Here is a 19,616-nt window from a genome sequence, read left to right as displayed (position 1 = left end):
AGGRTCACCTTYCACTGTCCCAGGTTGCTYCAAGCCCCATCCAACCTGGCCTTGGACACTTCCAGGGGTGGGGCAGAYACCTGGCAAACCCTGAGCTGGAATAAACCTGTGCTGCTCACTCCTCTCACCCAYCACGAAGAAATGACACAGCAGAGAGACTCCATTCTATCAGCTACAGAACTGCATCCCTCATCCTGTGCACTCAGAGTGGGCAGGAACACTCATTTTCAGTTATGTCCCAGAAGATGTTTAACTCTGAGGTTTAGTTCTATCCCAATGTTGCCCTAAGGAGTAATTTGGGACTGAAATACAGCCCCAGGACRGCTTTGTGTACCAGGGCCATGCACAGCATGAACAAGGTCAGGGGCTGCAATGGAAGGGGCTTGCATGGAACACGTGACTCCTGCCTGCCCAACCAAGGAGCCAACAGACATTCTGCAGACCAGAGACCCCCACCTGTATCACCAGATTTCACTGGAAATGCCCTCAAAGCATGGGAAGTCCCAGAGCAGCCTTTAGAAGGGTCAGTGTCCTAAGGGCAGATGTGCTGCTTCAATAGCAGCAATCCAAGGCAGCTCCTCTCCTGCTCCCAGGAGACCAATTCCTRGGCACAGCTTTCACTATATCCTGAAAAATCTCACCACAGTCAACTCCTGCAAAATCCAAGCAAATCTGCATCATCTTACCTTTCCTGCTGACTTGCTGCAGTAGCACATCACTCAAAGTTAGAATTTAACAATTTAGGAGTAGAGCAGATGGGTTTTTCTTGGTTTTTTATCCAGAATATGATCAAAGGGAGACAGATAATACAATTTCTGGCATCCAGTCATGCACTTGAAAATGATAATTTCTTCACAATTTTCACTTATGTCTTCATCTGTTTCCCTGGAAATGGTATCTGAAGCCCAGCCATCTAATTTTTCTACTCCTCTCTCTCTGTGATGAAACACTAAATTTGTCATGTCCACGAGCTCTCTGAAGATTGATTTAATATCCTCTGATTGCTGCCTGAATTCTGACAGTTGCCTGGGCCTTTAAGAGATGATTAAAGAAACAACATATTAAATCCTGTCAGCTGCCCAGGCAAGTTTAACTAATAGAATTCTTCTTTTTAAACTTAACATTTTCTGACTTGCACTGGACTCTGTGTAACAAAGACCAACATYTACCCTGAAATTTGGATTTTAAAATGGCAATTTGTTTCTGAACCATCCTAAAAGCTTTCCTTCTGTTACKCATTCAGCATTTGTGCCTTGTGCACATTCCATCCTGCAGCATCTCTTCACAACTTTGCTAATCTCACAGGGATACCAGGAATTCTGTCTGCCCATATTYCACTGGTCATTTGCCTTTGCATTATCAGCCTTGGAAAAAGGAATCAGGTTGTGAAATATCTTCTTCTGGACAGGAGGAGCAAATATTCCCATCACATCCCAGTCCTGAGAACAGCAGCATTTCAGGCTTTACCCTTCCAACCAAATTATCTGTTCATAAGGCTTCTCTTGCTTCCCCCTAAATTTTATARCAAGGCCCATATTTTCATTAATTGAAAGATCATCAATTGAGGGATCAGTTGTGTGTTTTTACCCAACGTCAGTGACATTTGAGGACACCAAAGTCCACAAGGACTTGTTTCCATTCACCTTTGTGAAACAGGCAAACAGTAACAAATTATTCTGTAATCAAAAAAGTGACTTTTACATAAGCATTAAAGCCAATGCTGTTCATAAGAGACAACCATGGAGATTTTAAGRGTACTCAGACCAGAAGGAACTTGCACTTCATTCCAGAGCTAAAATATAAAAGATGAAGAAGCCTCTGCAAACCCCATCCTTCACATTCTTCTTTCAGATCAATGAACATCTGAGCCAAAGCAGAGATATGTTTGCAGTTTCAAATATCCTTCGTGAAGTGACATTTATTAGCAAGTTTGGCACAGAGAAACCTCATTGGGAGAAGACACTGACAAATCTTGTTTTCTCAGTGTCTCACTAATGACACTGACAATGAGTGAATTCCCACTGCTTATATGGAATCAGGAGCAAAATAAGCACTAAAGAGAATCATGTAAGTCAGTAATACAAATTGGGAGATAAGAAAATATCTGATTAAATTGTACCTCACAGAGTATGTATTGTAAAGATTATTTCTTCCCTTCTTCCCTCCCCCTTATCTGTAACATTTTGCAGTTTATAAAGCAGACTTGGCTTAGCTTCTGGTACTGTACATGTCCACATCTTCTGGGCTGGACTGACCGTGGTCCATAAGTTTTGGATCAGGTTTAAATTTTGTTTTCTTCATTGTTCCTGTTAGAGATGGTAAAGAAATATTGTTAAAAAATATGSATATATTTGAGCTGTAGGGGGAAAAAGCTTAGTGATACATTTTGAGAATTTCTGTATCACCAAACACTTAGAAAAGATCAAAATCAATCTGTTCTTGTTCAAAGTGTGTTTAAAAGTGACAGAGGAGGATGAGGGCTTGTTGCAATGATGAGCACAGCAGGARGGCAGGACCTCCTCCCACTCACTCWCCAATRCCACTTCCTAAGAGCAGAGTGAGAGWAGTAGTGATGCTTTGCCCAACACATGGAAAGGAAGGGAAAGTTTGAAGCATGRAAAATCATCTCCAGTGTTTCTTGCCCCATTGCTTCCAGGAGCAGAGCTGACTCCCAGAATGAACCCTGCCAGATCTCCCCTGAAGCTGTTGTCACAAGAATTCCAGATGAAGACAAACACCCTTACCTAGTTTCACTTCAAGACTTCCAACACCCATGGACTGAGTTTAGTAAAACACTGAACCCTCCCACTCACCCTGAAGCTCACTGCACAGGCTGACATATATAATGATACAGTTCCAAAGGTTCTAAAGAAATACAAAACCAGGTTTTCTGGGGCTCTGCCTCCTGTTCCTGATCTGYTTCTTTTCCAGCTACATCAGCTGGTTTAACAAAGGGTGTTACATTCTCCTGAAAGCTTTGCCCCATTTGGATGGAGAAAATAAACATCTCTGACAACACAGATTCATTTAGGGCATGGATATTTTTGGCTGTATTAGGGACATGAACTAATTCTACCTATGAAAGTAAAGAGAGATCTATRTACACAAACCCAATAACGACAGTTTGGCCTGAAGCAAATGTAAAAACAGATCAAAGCATTCCACAAACTAAAGCAGAAAAAATTCAGGTGCAACGCAAGGATGTGAAAGCATACTATAGTGAAAATAAAGGGAAAAAATATTCATTCAAGTATGTTCTGCTTGCTTTCCAGAAAAAAAAAAATTTCTGGCAACAATTACTTCCTTCCAAGTAATTTACTTGTAACAAATAAAATTCAGAAATTGCCCTTACAAAAGGTAACAAGATTTTAAAACAAATTTAGCTCTCCTTTGATAGGTAATTCCACTGTTTTCTCTTACAAATTGAACATCAAATCTCTGTCAGTTAAATAGGCTGTCACATGATCTAGCTGATTATCTCAAGCACTGAAGATGCACAAGGAACCACTGCAGAAAACCCAGCAAAATAAAATCCAACACTTCATTTCTCAATTGCACATTCCTCTTTCATTCCATTATGGGTCATCTCTGCATTGTTAGCAGAGGCTGAAAGTAATGAAATCCATTTGAAACTTCAATCTTCTGATTATAATCCAAATCAAAACCTTTTTGTGTGTTTTGCATTTGGATTATTCCTTAGTTTGGCCTAMAAAAGAACCTGGTTTACATTAATACTGATTCTCTGACATTACTGAGAGAGAACAGCAAATACATAATTCTGATACTATGACAGGGTCCACAGTGAGAAAATTATCACCTTCCCTGAGGCTCTGAAATATGTATTAAATGACAGCATGTAAAATATGCTCTCAAGAATAATATGCACTGACAGTCTGCTCCAGTTTAGAGCAAGAGTAAGTACAAAATTAAAGCAACTAATTGGATTTGCAAGTTGCCCTGAGATTACACTTGAAATGTTTAATTCACCTGATGAAGGCACTGGATCTTCATTACTCCAAGACTCTACTGGAGAAGATTCTGTTCTGTTAAATGATCTTGACTCAACAGCAGACTCAGTTTTGGTATTAGAAATTCCTTTCTTTTTCTTCTCTTCTTGCTTAATTGGTTTTGACTCTTGCTGCAGAACCAAACATTAATAAAAGAAAGCACATGRGTATATGCTCAATACATTATTGCAAAATAAAGCTTTCAAGTCTGGGAGCTTATATTTTATGAAATTATTTTTGGATATGACATCATAAAATGATACTCAACTACTCAGCTGCACACAAGGGACACAGTTGAAAAACGTAAAATATATGGAATCCCARAGATTAGCTGGAAATAACTTTAAATTCATGTATAAGGGAATTTGTCCTGAGTATATACTTAGGTCTGAAGCTGTGGTTTTACCTGAGACCCTTCAAGAACTTCACAAGTTCATTTCCAGGTGAGGAGCCTTTAGCCTTACACAAGACTGAAACAGCACTGAGTGTTTACAGAACACTTACTACCCCTAGTTAGCAGAAGATGGMAAGATAAATCATGGTAACAACCTAGTGATGAAAAATAATATGTTTTGGGAACAGGCTTCACTCAGGGAAAAAAAATGAAGTTAATAAAAGTGTCTGCACCACATCAATTCTTGTTTCGCTATCAGTTTAATGACRGTTATCTGAATTTCATTTTCAAAACTCAGAATTCCATTTGTGCTTCTCTGAGGAAATAAAAGGTGAGGAATGCATGCCAATGAGCACTGTAAATTGAATGCAAAATACTTCTACATGTTAATGTAATGAGAAACTGAAATTTGCTTTGAAAAGAGCAACAAAAAATTACTGTGCAAAGCTGAAATCTTAGTCAGGGAAATGCTACTTTAGTCAAGGTTTTTGGGTTTTTTTTTCACTTGAGAAAAAACACTTTCASGTTGGATAAAACCTATATTTAATTCTGGATTACTAACTCAAATTTCATATGTTATTTACAGAAAGTTAATATTGCCCTCTTTTCACTGCTGGCTCAGCTGTTTACACACTTCACTTAAAAACCACAAACAACACAAACCACACAAAATCCCCTAAAAATATAGAAAGCAGAGAAACTAGAGGAAATTCAGAGGAGTATAAGAATCATGTCAGAGTTAGAAAGCCTGCTCTGTAAGTGAAGGTTATACTGGAGGAAAGAGTGCAAAAAGCCATGRTAACTTTTTCATATGTAACAGGTCAATATAAAGTGGTTACTGACCATTTATTCACTATGGCTGCAATGAAGACAGGGCAAGGAGAAGAAATAAATCAGACATGGACAATTCATATCATAGGGTAATTCAAACAGATTTCCTGCAAGGGTTTTAGAATAAGCCTTTCACACCTACTGTAATCCTGAGTGCCTTTAGCCTCAATTCAGGGACTGCTTAAGACCAAAGCTTGAACCAGAACGGATCCTTTCTCAAGATAAAAAATGAGCTCTAAGAGAAACTCATTCTTCTCTTGAGCACCCTGCATGTATTGGGGGACTACAGAGGGGATCTCAATACCTGTTGGTCTGAAAGGTGTAAGAGCAATTAAACACWGAAGTGATAAAAAGGACAGATTGGGGTTCATGCCTTGCTTAACGCAATCAGTAAATCTCAAACAGCATCAGAAGAGTCTCTAACTTTCTAATTGACCTTTCTCTTCCTCTTAATGTATGAGTTTTTGTACTTTTTGTACTTCCCAAGTCCTACCTTTGTGACAGTTTCCGTTTCTGTCCACAGTGACCTCACAGCCTCATAGGTCTCRTGACTTGCACAAAGTAACTTTTTCGCTGTAACCTATTATTCAAGAAAAACAATGTAACAAGAGCTTTAAAAATACAAAGACACACACAGCATGCACATGAAATCAATCATGTTTGCATGAGAACATACTTGACCCCCTACCAAGGCCCCATCTACTTTTCAAGATCTAGTACATATTTCCTTTATATAAAGCAAATTCTGAATAATGGTTAAATTGGTATTAGGAATCCATAGGTAACATTTCCATGCTAAATCCACCTACTCCAAATGAGTAAAACTAGATCAGCAAACAGTGTTCTGGCAATTTTGGCACATGAGACTGGATCCAGTTTTAAAGGATTCACACTTGTCTCACTGTGCTGGACATGACCAAAGATAAACCCAGAAACTCACCTTAGCAATGACCACTGACTGGGCAGGGTAACAAGCAGAATATCCTACAGTAGTAAGTCCCAAWGGATAAGCAATTTTCTTAAACACAGAACCTGTACAAAGCCAAATATTTTGAATAATCAGACAATAACAAAATGCAAAGCTAAATAATTGTAGCAATTAAATGCAGGAGATAGTGACATTCTGAAAGAGAAACAATCCCAATCTAGGTTTTCCAATATTGTGAAGAATGAGAAGAAYAACTGTGTCATTAATCTGTCTAATCCTGCTCGGTCAGCTCTCAGCCAGCTTCTGACATCAATGCATAAWGTTGCTTCAATTTACCAGGAAGGATGGTTTTTTACTCACACAGGCCTCTGCAAGTGTTTCAGAAAAGTACTCTGAGCAACAAAACTTTTACAAGCTACATATTCCACAGACCAATAAAGAAAACAAGCAAACCCTACCTTTTCTTGCCAGCACTATACCAGCCAAGCCTGACAGCGTAATTACACCGGCTTTGGGAAGAAAATCTGGGGGAGGGTTGTTCAGGTAAACATAAGCATCTAAAAATTGGAAAAAAAAACCCAAACAAAAAAAAGAAGCAGAGCAATTCAATACCAGTAATTTTATTTGCCACTTAAGAAAGTTTTGATTTTACTGAGAGTTAATATAAATTAAATGAGACAGACATGTGACTTGCCTACCTTTTCCAAACTGAATTGAATCCATKATTCCATTTTTAACAAAGACGTAAGCGCTCTACAAAGGAAAAAGAAATGAAACCAGATAGTAAAATCTCTGTAAATGTAGCTGTTTATATACGGCTTAGCACAAAGAGAAAAAGAAATACTGTGTAACTTAACAAAAACATAAACCAGATCAGTGACCTTCTACAGAGACTGGGCAGGACAAATATATTTCTAAAATTTCCAAAAAAAATCTCTAATATAATCTAACTTTTAAAACTGACATCTCAGGAACTGTAGAGCAGGAAAACATCTGGATGCCAGAGACATAATATAAGAAAATTCAGTTATAAAATTCAATCTCCTCTTCAGTAGAGACTCTCCCAGAAAAACTGTTTGGGAGAGCAACACGGAATTTGTACCACCAGAGGTCACTGCTACTCAGTGTTGGGAACTCTCAATGATTAACGGCATGAAAAAGTTTGGTAGATTTATAACGAGGGTATTTCAGTCATGCAGTCACTGACAACATYTTCACAGACCAATGGAATAATTATTTACAGAAAATACTGGAAGACATTTTGAATTTTTTGCTGTTTTCAAACATTAGGGTCTACTTTGTAAGGGCAAAACGCAAACATAAAATTTCCTCTTGCCAGCAGCCAGGGYAAAGCTGCTGTTTCCCAGCAGGTASGRGAGYAGTGTCAGATACCACGGTTCCCTCTCCACTGGAACACTCCCAATAGAGTTGGGAGGTATTTCTGGTCACTAGTGAGGAACAGCCTGCTTTAATAGGTACAAGGGATGCACTCTGTCTTTTTGGTCAGGTACTGCCCTTTGGAAGCAGCTCCTTCTCCATGGACTGCTGGAAATTCAGAATCTGGAATTTCAGACTCCAAAATGCCCTCAAGTTCCACCAGCAAGAATTTACCAACCCAACTGCTGCTGTAGAAGGAGGCCTCATTTTCCCATCCTAAATTATCTCAGATAAGATGAGAAACTGCAAAAAAAAACAACATCCAGGAGGAAGTAACCTGATTTTTCAATGGTTTAGTCTCATGCTGTGAGGAACTGTAGGAAGCTCTGGGTGCAGGCATTTCTTACCTGGCACCACCCAAAATAGCGGCTGGTKGTCTGTCGCACTGCTGAGAGCTGCTGCTGCAGGTGCCCAGGCTGCTCCTCAATGTACTTTGACTTCAGAGGGGGTGCACTGTAAATTGGGAGCTGCAAACAAACGCACAACTGTACAGCAGGGGGAGAGTTCTCTTTTGTTTCAAGCCTGCAAACCCTCAGTGTTCTCATTAAGACAAACAAAACCTCTACATGGTATTAGTAACTCCTAGAGTTCCAAACAGACTCCACCCAAGTGTGACTTCACTCTGAAATGAAAATTGAAACAACTGTGCAGGTTCTAAGAAGTACTGTGAGAAAGTATCTTTCATTCAGCAAAGGCCTGAGCAAGAATAATTAGAAAATGGATGTGTATATTACTAGAAATTGCACGTTAGAAAAGGACTTATCTGTAAGTATTCTACTTTGAACTTTTCTGACTTAATTGTTGAAATACTAAAATAATGAAAATGAGATAAAACTTTACTAAATTAGTATTGTGATACTTTATGTTTCATTTGAGCTATAGCAGTCAGTTATTTAGTATCACATATTACTTTGCTATGCATTTTCAGTACTGGTAATATAATTCAACAGAAAGAGCTTCTATTCTGCAGATTTTTCTAGCATTATTTTAAAGACCAACAAAGAGGAGGATTCATACCTTGTCTGGCTTCACCAGCTGACTTTTGGATTCCTTTTCTGTTGCTGCATATACAGTAATACATATGAAAGGCAGCCCAGAAGAAACAGCTACTAGCTTTGCCACCTGGGACAGAGAGATGAAGAAAGGGAGTCTTAATGCTGAAATAAAAATTTTTCTTGGGCTTGATCAAACAAGTCACTTTTAAAACAATTTTTAAGCATTCTGCCTTTTAGGAACATCTTCTGAYTTATACAAAGGTTTTCTCAAATTACAATGGTAAAGAAAACGTTAAAGATCCCTGACAAGTTTTATGTCTAAAATACCAGGAGAAATTTTGTGTTCAAAGCCACACTGATGCTTCCATCACCTGTCAAGGTAAATTCAGTTCTAATTCAGGAACTCCAAGTCAATGAAGGACTCATTTCAGCAAAACCACGTTGATTTTATTTGCTGCAGAAAAAGAGCGAGCTCCTTTTCCCACAGAGGCTGCCAGGCAGGGCAGTGACCCTGGGCAGGAATTTGTGATCCTACTTAAAGAATAAGAATCATAGGTTTATTATTTGAAATGCTTAAAAAAAGCAAGTATGAAGATTCATGTCAGAGCAATGTATTCATCAATTTGACTGGGAACACTGGAAAACCTGTCTAAATATTTGTGAGAAAGCCTAGATCTTCACATGCACTTTTCCTCTGTTGAAAGACAGTAGTCTGCAAGTAATCTACAAGCAGAGATATTTTAGATACTTGTAACCCTGTTAGCTCGTATATTTAGATAGTTGTAACCCTGTTAGCGTGATTTTAACAGCCCYGTTTCACGGATGTACAGCACCAGTAGCACTTTATCATGTTACTACCAAACTATCATCTCGATATTCCTCGAGTTGAAGGTGTTTCGGGGGCTGCGAGTACATGAAGAACCAGAAGAGAAACATTGCTTTTATCCTGTTGAACAATTTAACCACTTCTCGAACCACCTCYTTCCCCTCAACTCCCACACCACCACCACAGAGACCGCTCACTGCCCCACTCCTTCACCTGACCCCGGCTTCCGCAGCACCCGGGGCTGCTTCTCCCCCGCACCGCCGGAGCTCAGGCCGGGCCGGGCGCTCCCGAGGGGCTGCACGGAGCCGCCCCGACCCGCGGAACCCGCAGGGGAGCGCAGCCTGAGGGGAGCGCAGCCTGAGGGGAGCGGAGCCGCGGAGCCGGGACAGCGCCGGCCTCACAACGGGCGGACACTCACCTTGGCCGCCATGTTGGACAGCGCCGCGTACGGCGCGCGGGAAGGGCCAAAACGGGCGGGGCCGAGGGGCCGGGGCGGGACCGCGCTCAGGCCGGGCGGGATCGCCACAAAACGGGCAAGAATGGGTTCCCTCAGACCGGGCGGGATCGCCCCAAAACGGGCAAGAATGGGTCCCCTCAGACCGGCCGGGATCGCCCCAAAACGGGTGGGGATGGTTCCCCCTCAGATCGGCCGGGATTGCCCCAAAACGGGCAAGAATGGGTCCCGTCAGACCGGGCGGGATCTCCCTAAAGCGGGTGGGGATCGCCCCAAAACGGGCAAGAATGGGTCCCCTCAGACCGGGCGGGATCGCCCCAAAGCGGGCACGGATGGCTCCCCTCAGCCGGCAGCATTGCCCCAAAGCGGGCAGGGATGGATTCCCTCAGCCGGGGCGGGATCGCCTCAAAACGGGCAAGAATGGGTCCCCTGAGACCGGGAGGGATTGCCCCAAAGCGGGCACGGATGGATCCCCTCAGCTGACAGCATCGCCCCAAAACAAACAGAGATTGACCCCCTCAGCCAGCAGCATTGCCCCAAAGCGGGCAGGGATGGATCCCCCTCAGCTGGGTCGGGGATGGCGCCCAGACCGGGCGGAATCTCCCTCAGCCGGCATCGCCTTCAGCCGGCATCGCCCTCAGGCGGGGAGGGATCCCCCTCAGCCGGTATCCCCCTCAAATTACACAAAATCCCCCATAAACACACAGTCTAAGTGCAGATAATTCGTTTATTGAAGTCCAAATTTACAACTGAAGTTTACAACTTTTTCTCTTCCCCCCCCCCCCCCAAAAACAAAAGCTTTGTTTGAATTTAGGAAGAATAAATGTTTTGTTTTTGTTTCTGTTTTTGTTTTTTTAATAATGTACAGACTATATCTCTTAAATAAGTTAATATCTTTGAAAAAAGAGCAATATGTTCCTTTTTTTAATGTTGCAGTGCAACTTACAACTTACACGTCTGTGCAATGTACCATGAGGTATATGCCCAGTGAGCAACACACAGTGAAGTTTTCCATTCATAAATTTTCATTGTAGACACACAAAAAGTTAACAAGTTATTAATCTGTGATAGAAAAAACGCAGCCGGTTACAGTAATTCACACAGAACTCATCTGGAAAGAGGGAGAAAAGAAACCTAATGTTCATTGCCTATAGAAACTATTGGATCATCTCTCAACATAGACAAGTATAAAATTAAAAATACTGTCGTGAAACTGAAGAAATACTGTATTATCCAGGGGTTGAAAACCATTGGTTTTCTCTCTGTAGCATCCATGAGCTGAGGGATTTACTGCGGTATCGATGGAGCATCTGCTCATCAAAGCGCTAAGCACAATGGGCATTATAGAAAAGTTGCAGAATGCTCAAAAACTTACAATTCCAACATTTTCCCTGGCATGGACAGGGGGTTTTCCATTCCCTCTCAGGTCATCTCCCAGCTGATTAGAAAAACAAGGCTGAAACATGGAAGATTACTCGTATTTGAAGCTTGACACTTCAAACTTCTTGAGATGGCTCTAAAATACTTATTTTTCTTAATGACAGAAAACATATAWTTATTTAAGAAAGAATCATCCACAATATAACTTTGTGATAAATAACAGTTCTGCCTCTAATACATATATACATACTGCTTGTAAACAAAAATGCCCACAGGTCATGGAGTCTCCATGATTTTTATACAAGGCGCTATAGATTTTTTAGGTTTTTTTTTTTTTTTTTTTTTTTTTTTGAAAACAGTCCTAGTGAAAGTTTGGTTTACAACCTCCTATTGCTACAGAAACGGTAAGAATGTTTATATTTACAAAGAAACAAAGACCATGGAGACCCCATAGCGTTATTTGCCAAAGATTTGAAGTTGGTGGGGTTTGCAAAATACACGTTTGTCAGCACATTGGACAGGTTGAACACCAGCAGTATGAGACTCCAGTGCTTTGGTATTTCAACCCCTGAATATACAAAGACATTACTACAGCCTACTTCACAGTTTAATGCAAGTAAAGTGCAAGCCATAGTACAAGGGTGTCATACATTTCCATACATGTAAGCGTTATCTAAAAAAGGCTCTATACAAGGTTTATTAGCTATTTAGTAACCTAGACGGAAGTCACCTATGGCCCAGCAATTAATGGTCTTACAAGGATATTGTCTTTGTAATACAGTATGTGTCAAATGTAAAAAGTTTATTAATACTAGTGCATTTCTCTTATATCCTAACCTGTTTTCTCTTCAGATTTTTATGCTGAAATCCTTGTTTCTCAGTAAAACAGAAGCCTTAACTGGTAACAGGGTCTTACTGGTATTTTGGCCAGTGAACACAGTTTGTTAAGACGTATTTGTTCTGTGGTTGCTAGTGAAAAAATGCAATAGTTAATATGCATTGTGACATCCTTAGTTAATCTGCAGCATTCGGACAGACGCATTTACTGTTCGTAAAAAGATCTGTATTGATACCCTCACCAACACCTGAGGATGAACGATATTCTAGAAATGTGAGGACAGAAGCTACAGGGCTTAGCTGGTCAAACAGCAGGTTGTTGGCAGATTTGATAATTTTTACTACATTTCTTTCTTACAAATACTGCTCATACAGTGACATTAATGCTTAAAMTCCCTAATTGTCACTTCTAACACATGTATGTGTTCAATAAAAATAAAGATATATCTGTCTGGCCTGCATTAAGAGTGAATATGGTTCTTTTCCTGAAGGCAGTTTCTGTCTGAGTTATTTGAATACTTTTAGTAAAAGGAGGTCCCAGTAGTACATCACCTATCTTAAAACCTGATAAAAGTTTAAACAATACTATTTATAAACCTTCTTCTGAATGTGCAAGTGTGGCACGACCCGTAAAAAATAGAAAATAAGCTTTAAGAAAGGTTTCTTTCTCTATTAGTTAGAACCCCAGTAGAGAGTCCTCTGCCCACACGTTACAGTGGAGCTGATCAGTAACACCACATTTCGCTTGTGTGTAATGAGGGTAGAGAAAATAACTATAAACATCAACTAAGAAAATACAACTCATTAATTTTGGTTGAAATAGCCATGTAATTTCCATCCATCAGCTGATATGGCCCAGGTGGGATTCTCAGATCTGTGAAAATCTCTCTCATCAAGAGCCTCAGCCACACAGTATGAATTCATCTGAGAGCAGAGGTAGAGGACCTCTCCCCACAGCATCCTGCCTGARAAACCTACCCTGAGCCTCAGCTTTAATAAGGAAAACATTCTGGAAGAAAAAGAGTTCTTTAATCCCAAATATAAATGAATAGTTGATATTGCTTCCTCCATCTTTCCTCTTAATACCCATTTTAGTGGCAAATAAACAGGGYCAGCAGAGCTATCCCACCTCAAGGATCAACAGCCCCCAGCTATATCACCATGGTCATAGATACGGCTATTTTTTGGCAGAAAAGAAYACTTTTGGAAGACAGGTAAGACCACATGAGGAAAGAATATGGCAAATAAGTTATGTGATAACCTTGGCCTGATTTGCATTACTTGAGACAAAGAGAAGAAGAATTTTCTTTGTTCTCCTCAGATTTGTGTTAAGTTCAACAATTTCTACCAGGTTGTTAATTTTTCTCCCAGAAGTCCTATTAACATTTAAAGTGAAAACTCCTAAAGGTCAGCAGCAGAATTCTACAACTTTTGAGGAGGCTGAGCCATTCCCAGTGCCACTGTAAAGTAACTCCTTCACAGGTACCTTTCCTGACCTTCACAAGACCTTGAAGAACGAGTGTTCTGGCCTGGAAGGCTGTAACTGCTGAGAGGAGTAAGAGCAGAGTTAACAGGCCATGTACAATTCTCTGCAACACTCATTTCTTTTTCCTTGGAAAAAGCCATGGAGCGCCACATTTCCAGCTCAAAAGGCAGCAGCTGAGAGCTGAATATACTGGTAAGAACCCCATCCTCCTTCTCTGATTTTTGTTCGTGTCAATTAGAGCAAGCTCAGGGTAGTTTTCACTTAAAATAATGAAACCAAGAGAAATGTCTCGGTTCTCTCAGGAAGCAATGCTGAGAGAGCTATTAAGACACTTGCAAAGATCTGACATGTCACTGAATACAGAACAGTATTAAAAAAGGAGGGGAATCAGTAGCTCAGGGGGAGCATTAAATCAGTTGTAATGAAAAATAGCCAGTAACCAAAAGACTCAGCTTGTGGAGTGTCAGAGAAAATCTGTGGGCTGAGGCATTTTACCTGCAGGAATTCTGAATGGAGACACTAATAAGATCCAGCTAAATAAAACATATCCAAACAACATTTCCATATTGTTGTGTATGCCAAAAACCAAGTTTTACCTGAGAATTTAGGCAGGAAAACTGGCAAATTAATAAATGTATTGTACTGTACTCTTAATTGCCCTTGATGAACTCAACAGCCAAGCCTTGTTCTTTTGTTATTTAAAAATATGGCATCAAAACAACCACAACAATTCCAGCTGCTTTGTACAGTGGAACATACATACCTATTGGTCCAGGAGAATTGGACATATTTTAATGCATAAGCAGGATTTGGTGCATGAATTTTTAAATACAGTATCCATATTGCACTTTGCATTCCAGTGAGTCCAAAAATTGTGAAAATCCAARTAATTGTGCAGTGGTGATTGTGCACTTTACTCCCTGCAGTACATTTAGATTGGTACCTGCATCCAGAAGGAAGAAACCCATGGCAGGAGGGAAGGGCTGCAGGGTGGAGTTGGTACATGTGACAGGAATATGAGAAGTCTTTGTGAGATGGCTTCCAAACGCCAGCTGGCATTTGTGAAAGAACAAAGTCTCTGTATTGCTTAATTTAGCAATTAGATTTTGCTYGCTCTAAGGCACAAGAAGTGCCAGACAAATGTTTCAAACTTTTCTCCCAGATAATYTTAAGCCCATTAAAGGGAATTTCTCCAGTGTATCTCATCTCMTTTCATCTCATGAATCTCCTGGACAATTTATTTGGCCTATTCAGTGCAAATCACATTTGCTGAGAGCTGCTCTCCAAGAGCAAAATGCAGACTTGGACAGCTCCAAGAATTTCAGAAAGTATGATCTCATGACACTGAAAGATTTTGAAAGACAAGCTGAGTGACAGTATGAATTCTCTACTATTTATCTCATCTATTCRTATTTCATAAATTGTATTTAAACTTAAAACTGAGATAATCTATTTTCCCTACTAGTTCTGTTATTTCTGAGAAATATATCTTCCCAATTATATTTATCATTTTCAATTATGTCTATAAGTGTTATTCTGTTTACTTGTGACTTCACTGAATGTGCTCAGTTCTGTCTTGAGTGACAATAGTGATATTTGAAATCCTTTTGGAAAGTGATTTGAAAATAATATAGATCTTTTCATTATGAAAGCACAAACCATCTTTTGGGTTTGAAACAGAAGGCATATTTCAATTTCTTTAGGAATTTAGAAAGTTCAATCTAWTTCACTCTTGATGTGACCATTCCTCACTGCTTGCATGTATAGTATGAGATAATTTCTAAATGGATTCTATAATTTACCCTGTTGCTTGCCAGGAATGAAGGAATGGAATTGAGATTGGAAAGAAGGGACGAGGCAAGGGAAAGGTGTTTTTAATTTTATCTTTGTTTCTTACTATGCAATTGTACTTTGAATTGTTAATAAATGCATTTTGCCCAAGTCAGGTTAGTTCTGCCTATGATAACCATTAGTAGGTGATCTCCCTGTCTTTATCTYCACCCAGGAGCTTTCCCATGACATTTTTTCCCCCRTCCAGCCAAGGTCAGCCCCCCCACCCCCAGCTGCTCTGTGGAGACAGAACTAAACACACAGGACGCTTCACCTTGGTCTGGCTTTGGGAATAATGAAATCTCTTCCTGGATACTGAACTCACTGAGATAACATTTTTTTCCTATAATATATTGAACTGCATGGTGTCACAGTCCTTGATGTATGAGAGACAATTAGGTTTATCTTGTGAAGAAATTATCAGTGAATACCTGTTTCAGTGAAATGACATCAGCTGTATTCACATCCTCTTCATTCTGCCTTTTAGAGCTATTCTAGCAAGCAGAGTCAAAGCAAACTGTGAATGTCTTTGAAATCTATGCTCAGTAGCATCCAGAACAATCTATTTCCCCCCCCCAAGAATACAAGTATTTTTCCCAAACTCTGATTCTTGCAACCCGTACTCACCCAGGCAAGGAAGTGAAATACACTGTGTGACTTGTGTGTCTTCCCAAACCAATCAATACAGATTGGTTTTCAAATGATGTTTTGAATAACTTCACCCACTTGCAAATGTACTGCTAGCAGTTAAAAATTATTGCCAGACATTACATAATTTTGAATAATTAACTCAGCTATATATGTCAGTCTATCACAGAATGTGATTGATTAGTTCAGGAGGTTTTTTTTTAGCTTCATTCTCATGCTTTTTTGAATTTTGTGACTCACAGTCATGTGTCACTTATATTCACAGTGAAGAAACGATGAAAACCTGCAGTATGTACCTTACTCAGTGCAGATGTTTTTTTTTTTTTTCTTTCACCATGAAATACTTCAAATTCTATTAAAACCAGTTTAAGTTGCAGCATTAGTGAACAACCAATATTGTTCTACTCATATCTTACCTCTGTGCCAAACCTGCTTGCTCGTGTTCCTTCGTTTGAAAGGCAGGCACAGCACGTTACAAACACAGTATTTAAATGGCATGTACAGAGTGCCCATAGGGCCAGACTGGGATCTATTTCTTAGATGTACAGTGTACATTTTAAGGCACACTATAGGGATTGAGTTTACATTTTGATAACTCTGTCCTTTTATTTGCAAAGATGGTCACTACCTGGAAATGTTGCAAAAATAAATGTTCATCTCTAAGAGTGGCCAATGGATTTATGTCTTCATTTTTCTATTTTTGTTCAAGAAAAAATGTGTGAAAATGTGAACTTTAGGGCATTTTTAAAGGAAATGTCAACTACCATGTTACATTTTATATACATAGATATGTGTTTATATATATCTAAATATATAAAATGATTGTAGGAACTCATACTATAAGCTGAGTTTTAGTACAGTACTTTAAATATACTGGTATTTATTTTCAGTTACTCTTCTGCACCACTTCTTTCTAATGCAGAGCTTGATACGGACATTGGTTGATAACAGCAAACTAAAAAACTTCATAAAGAATATTATTGTCTTATCATGCAATGTAGTAGGCATCCTGTGGCACTATTCTCTTACCCAAGTATTTACAGTACTGCTGAGTACCTTATCAATAAATAYGACAGTGTTTGTCTGACTGGACTGGGCACCCAGCTGCACCTCAGGCTGAGGCTCCCGTCACACGTGGGTCTCGATGAAGGAGTGCGTGTGTGTCAGCATTGGGGCTGAGCTGCCCAGTTCAGAGGCTCCGTTTTGAGACTTCCCAGCAGCACTGTACTCACAAATGTCCAGGAAAAACTCATAGTTCTTTAATTTCCAATCTTTGAACTTCTTTGATGTTAAGTTGGGRTCATCCAGAAGGCTGTTGATAACTGTGAGGTCCCCTTCCTTTGCCTGGCAAATTCCAGAAAGACAGAAGACATGTCAAAATGAAACTTTGTATCTCAGCACTGTACTTCTCCTTTCACTTCAATGCCAAGCACCAGGGAAACAACTATGGAAACTTTTACATTTACCTACATTCTGGAACTATTACAGCATAAACTGTTTAACAACTTGGTCTGTGGCACAATTTGCCTACACAGAGTGCCAAATAATCTCCTTTTTTTTCTTAACCTGGAACATGTTTGCTTTCAAGGATTTTTAGTTTCTTTTAATTGTAAAGCTACCAAAAAAAGGATTAACAATAGAAATGTAAAGAGATTAAGGACATGTAATGGTGGGACATGGGGAAATGTCTTTCTGCTGCCAGAAGGCAGAGTTAGGAGGGGTATTGGGAAAAAACTTTTCCCTGTGAGGGTGGGGAGGCTCTGGCACAGGTACCCAGAGAAGCTGTGGCTGCYCCTGGATCCCTGGAAGTGTCCAARGCCAGGCTGGAAGAGCCTTGGAGCAACYTGGGATAGTGGAAGGTGTCCCTTTMCRTGGCAGGGCGTGTAATGGGATGAGCTTTAAGGTCCCTTCAACCCAAACCATTCTGTGATTCCACAATTAGACTCTTCCTAGTTTATTTTCCTTGTACCCAAAATCAGTGATAAAGGCTTACTTTCAAAGTGCTCTTGAGAACTCGGATGTGGTGCAGCTTTTCATTGATCACTGGGTCRTTACATCGCTTCACAAAAGACTTGCGGAACTCCTGCTTGGTGGAGGGACGCTGCTCTCCAAAAGCTGACAGACTGGCTTCTTCCAGAGTTCTGTAGAGCTCTTGCAGACCATCTGTGGTTTCTTCAATTTCTTTTATGTTTTCTGAAAGAAAAGAAAGAAACGTAACAACAAATCCGATGATTCAGATGAAGTCTCTAAAACCAGCAACACTGCAACTTCATGAATGTATTAACCTATTACTCAGTTCTCTAATTTTTTTTTTGTTTGTTTTTGAAAAGACAAGAACATTTGGATCATCCCAAAGCTCTATTCTTACTGCTACATCCCGGCATTTCAAATACAAATTCCTCTGTAGTGATGGATAAATTTGGAACATCCAGCATTCAACCACAAAATCCTTGCTGAGAAGTGTGGATATACTGCTCTGGATGACAGTAAAGTGGATTAGAACACCTTCCAGAGCTCACCTTCTGCACAGAAACTATTGTGCCTTCTAATAGGAACCTTCTCTTCCAGATTGTCATCGGAACCTTCRATGGACTTTACGTGTCCCTTCCCCCTGACGTCTCTGTTTCGGGGAAGGCTTTGGCTGCGTTGTTTCTGGGGCCGGCCATGGGAGCTGTGTCCCCTCGGRCATTCCACCAGAGGGAACGGCCCATCCTGCTCAAAATTGTGACGCCTCTGGACGGGCAGCGTGGCTTGTCTCCGTCTGTCCGGTGACATTCCGGACCGGCCACTCATGTACTCGGCCTCTGGAGGGACAGTYTGAAGGAAATGGAGCCCTGAACTGGTTAAGGGAGTCTCTATCAGGTCCTGCCACGAGCGCCGTTCTCGGTAGGGAGGTCTGCACCCCGAGGAGTGTGTGCTTCCTGCGACATCCTGCCGCGAGTCCTCGGCAGAAGAGTGGGAATACGTTGATTCACTGGAAAAGTGTCGACCTTGCTTGGCTTCAGGGAATGGACTTGAAGAGTTCACCTGGAAAGACACAAAAACATCTGACCATTAGACAATGTTTTGAACAGACTCGAGAAAATGACTGTAGTGTAAAACATTTTGTGATRTCTAGAAATCAGATGGACTGATGGGTTTGATTGTCATAACATGAAACACTGTAAACAGAAGAGAATTAGCAGTGACAGCCTTTGTACAAGTGCAGTTTTAAMCACTCCCTATTCTTGTTTTGCACATTCTCTGCCCACGAGCAACTCCTGATGGAAAGAACAGTGTAACACTGGTGCACATTTCCTGAAGACCTGTCCAGCTTACACTCAGTCCAGCTGAGGACAATGTAAGTTTCCAAAAGAAACCATAATTAGATTTCCATTCTTTTTTTTAGGGGCCAAACAGAAAAAAAAAAAAAATACAACAAAAAACAAACCCAAACAAGAAAAACTTCAGCAGCCAGAAAGATTTTTGGCKGGGGGACTGGTTGAACTTGTGAAAGAATTTGAATGAATTCTGCTGGGCCTGTGTATAAATTTAATTCAAAACAAAGAGAAAGGCAAAAATGT

The 19,616-nt window shown here is 40.3% G+C and overlaps 2 protein-coding genes across 3 annotated transcripts in view; both read right to left on the bottom strand.

Moving 5' to 3' along the window:
* Positions 1 to 3: 3 nt before the first annotated feature.
* Positions 4 to 9,875, bottom strand: APOOL (apolipoprotein O like). Of its 2 annotated transcripts, XM_057376185.1 has the most exons (9): positions 9,837 to 9,875; positions 8,615 to 8,719; positions 7,945 to 8,064; positions 6,859 to 6,913; positions 6,619 to 6,717; positions 6,173 to 6,264; positions 5,726 to 5,812; positions 3,988 to 4,138; positions 4 to 2,306 (listed from the first exon to the last, which is right to left on the bottom strand). In XM_057376185.1, the coding sequence occupies exons 1-9, from the start codon at positions 9,846 to 9,848 to the stop codon at positions 2,209 to 2,211; spliced, it is 819 nt and encodes a 272-aa protein (XP_057232168.1). In that variant the 5' UTR covers positions 9,849 to 9,875; the 3' UTR covers positions 4 to 2,208. The 2 variants fall into 2 exon arrangements, with proteins under 2 accessions (XP_057232168.1, XP_057232169.1); XM_057376186.1 differs by lacking the exon at positions 6,619 to 6,717.
* Positions 9,876 to 10,580: 705 nt separating this feature from the next.
* The window catches only part of LOC130579410 (connector enhancer of kinase suppressor of ras 2-like), a 163,131-nt gene continuing 154,095 nt past the window's right edge, over positions 10,581 to 19,616 (bottom strand). Inside the window, exons 23-25 of the mRNA XM_057376192.1 lie at positions 18,573 to 19,080; positions 18,047 to 18,246; positions 10,581 to 17,397 (exon numbers count right to left, since the gene is read on the bottom strand). Of these exons, the coding sequence (XP_057232175.1) occupies positions 17,182 to 17,397; positions 18,047 to 18,246; positions 18,573 to 19,080 (924 nt within the window). The 3' untranslated portion in view covers positions 10,581 to 17,181. The remainder of the gene's footprint in view (positions 17,398 to 18,046; positions 18,247 to 18,572; positions 19,081 to 19,616) is intronic.

Source organism: Malurus melanocephalus, unplaced genomic scaffold (assembly GCF_030028575.1).
Source record: "Malurus melanocephalus ecotype Western Australia unplaced genomic scaffold, MMel_1.1 scaffold_272, whole genome shotgun sequence".
NCBI classification, from domain to species: domain Eukaryota; kingdom Metazoa; phylum Chordata; class Aves; order Passeriformes; family Maluridae; genus Malurus; species Malurus melanocephalus.
This window is presented reverse-complemented; position numbering and strand designations above follow the sequence as displayed.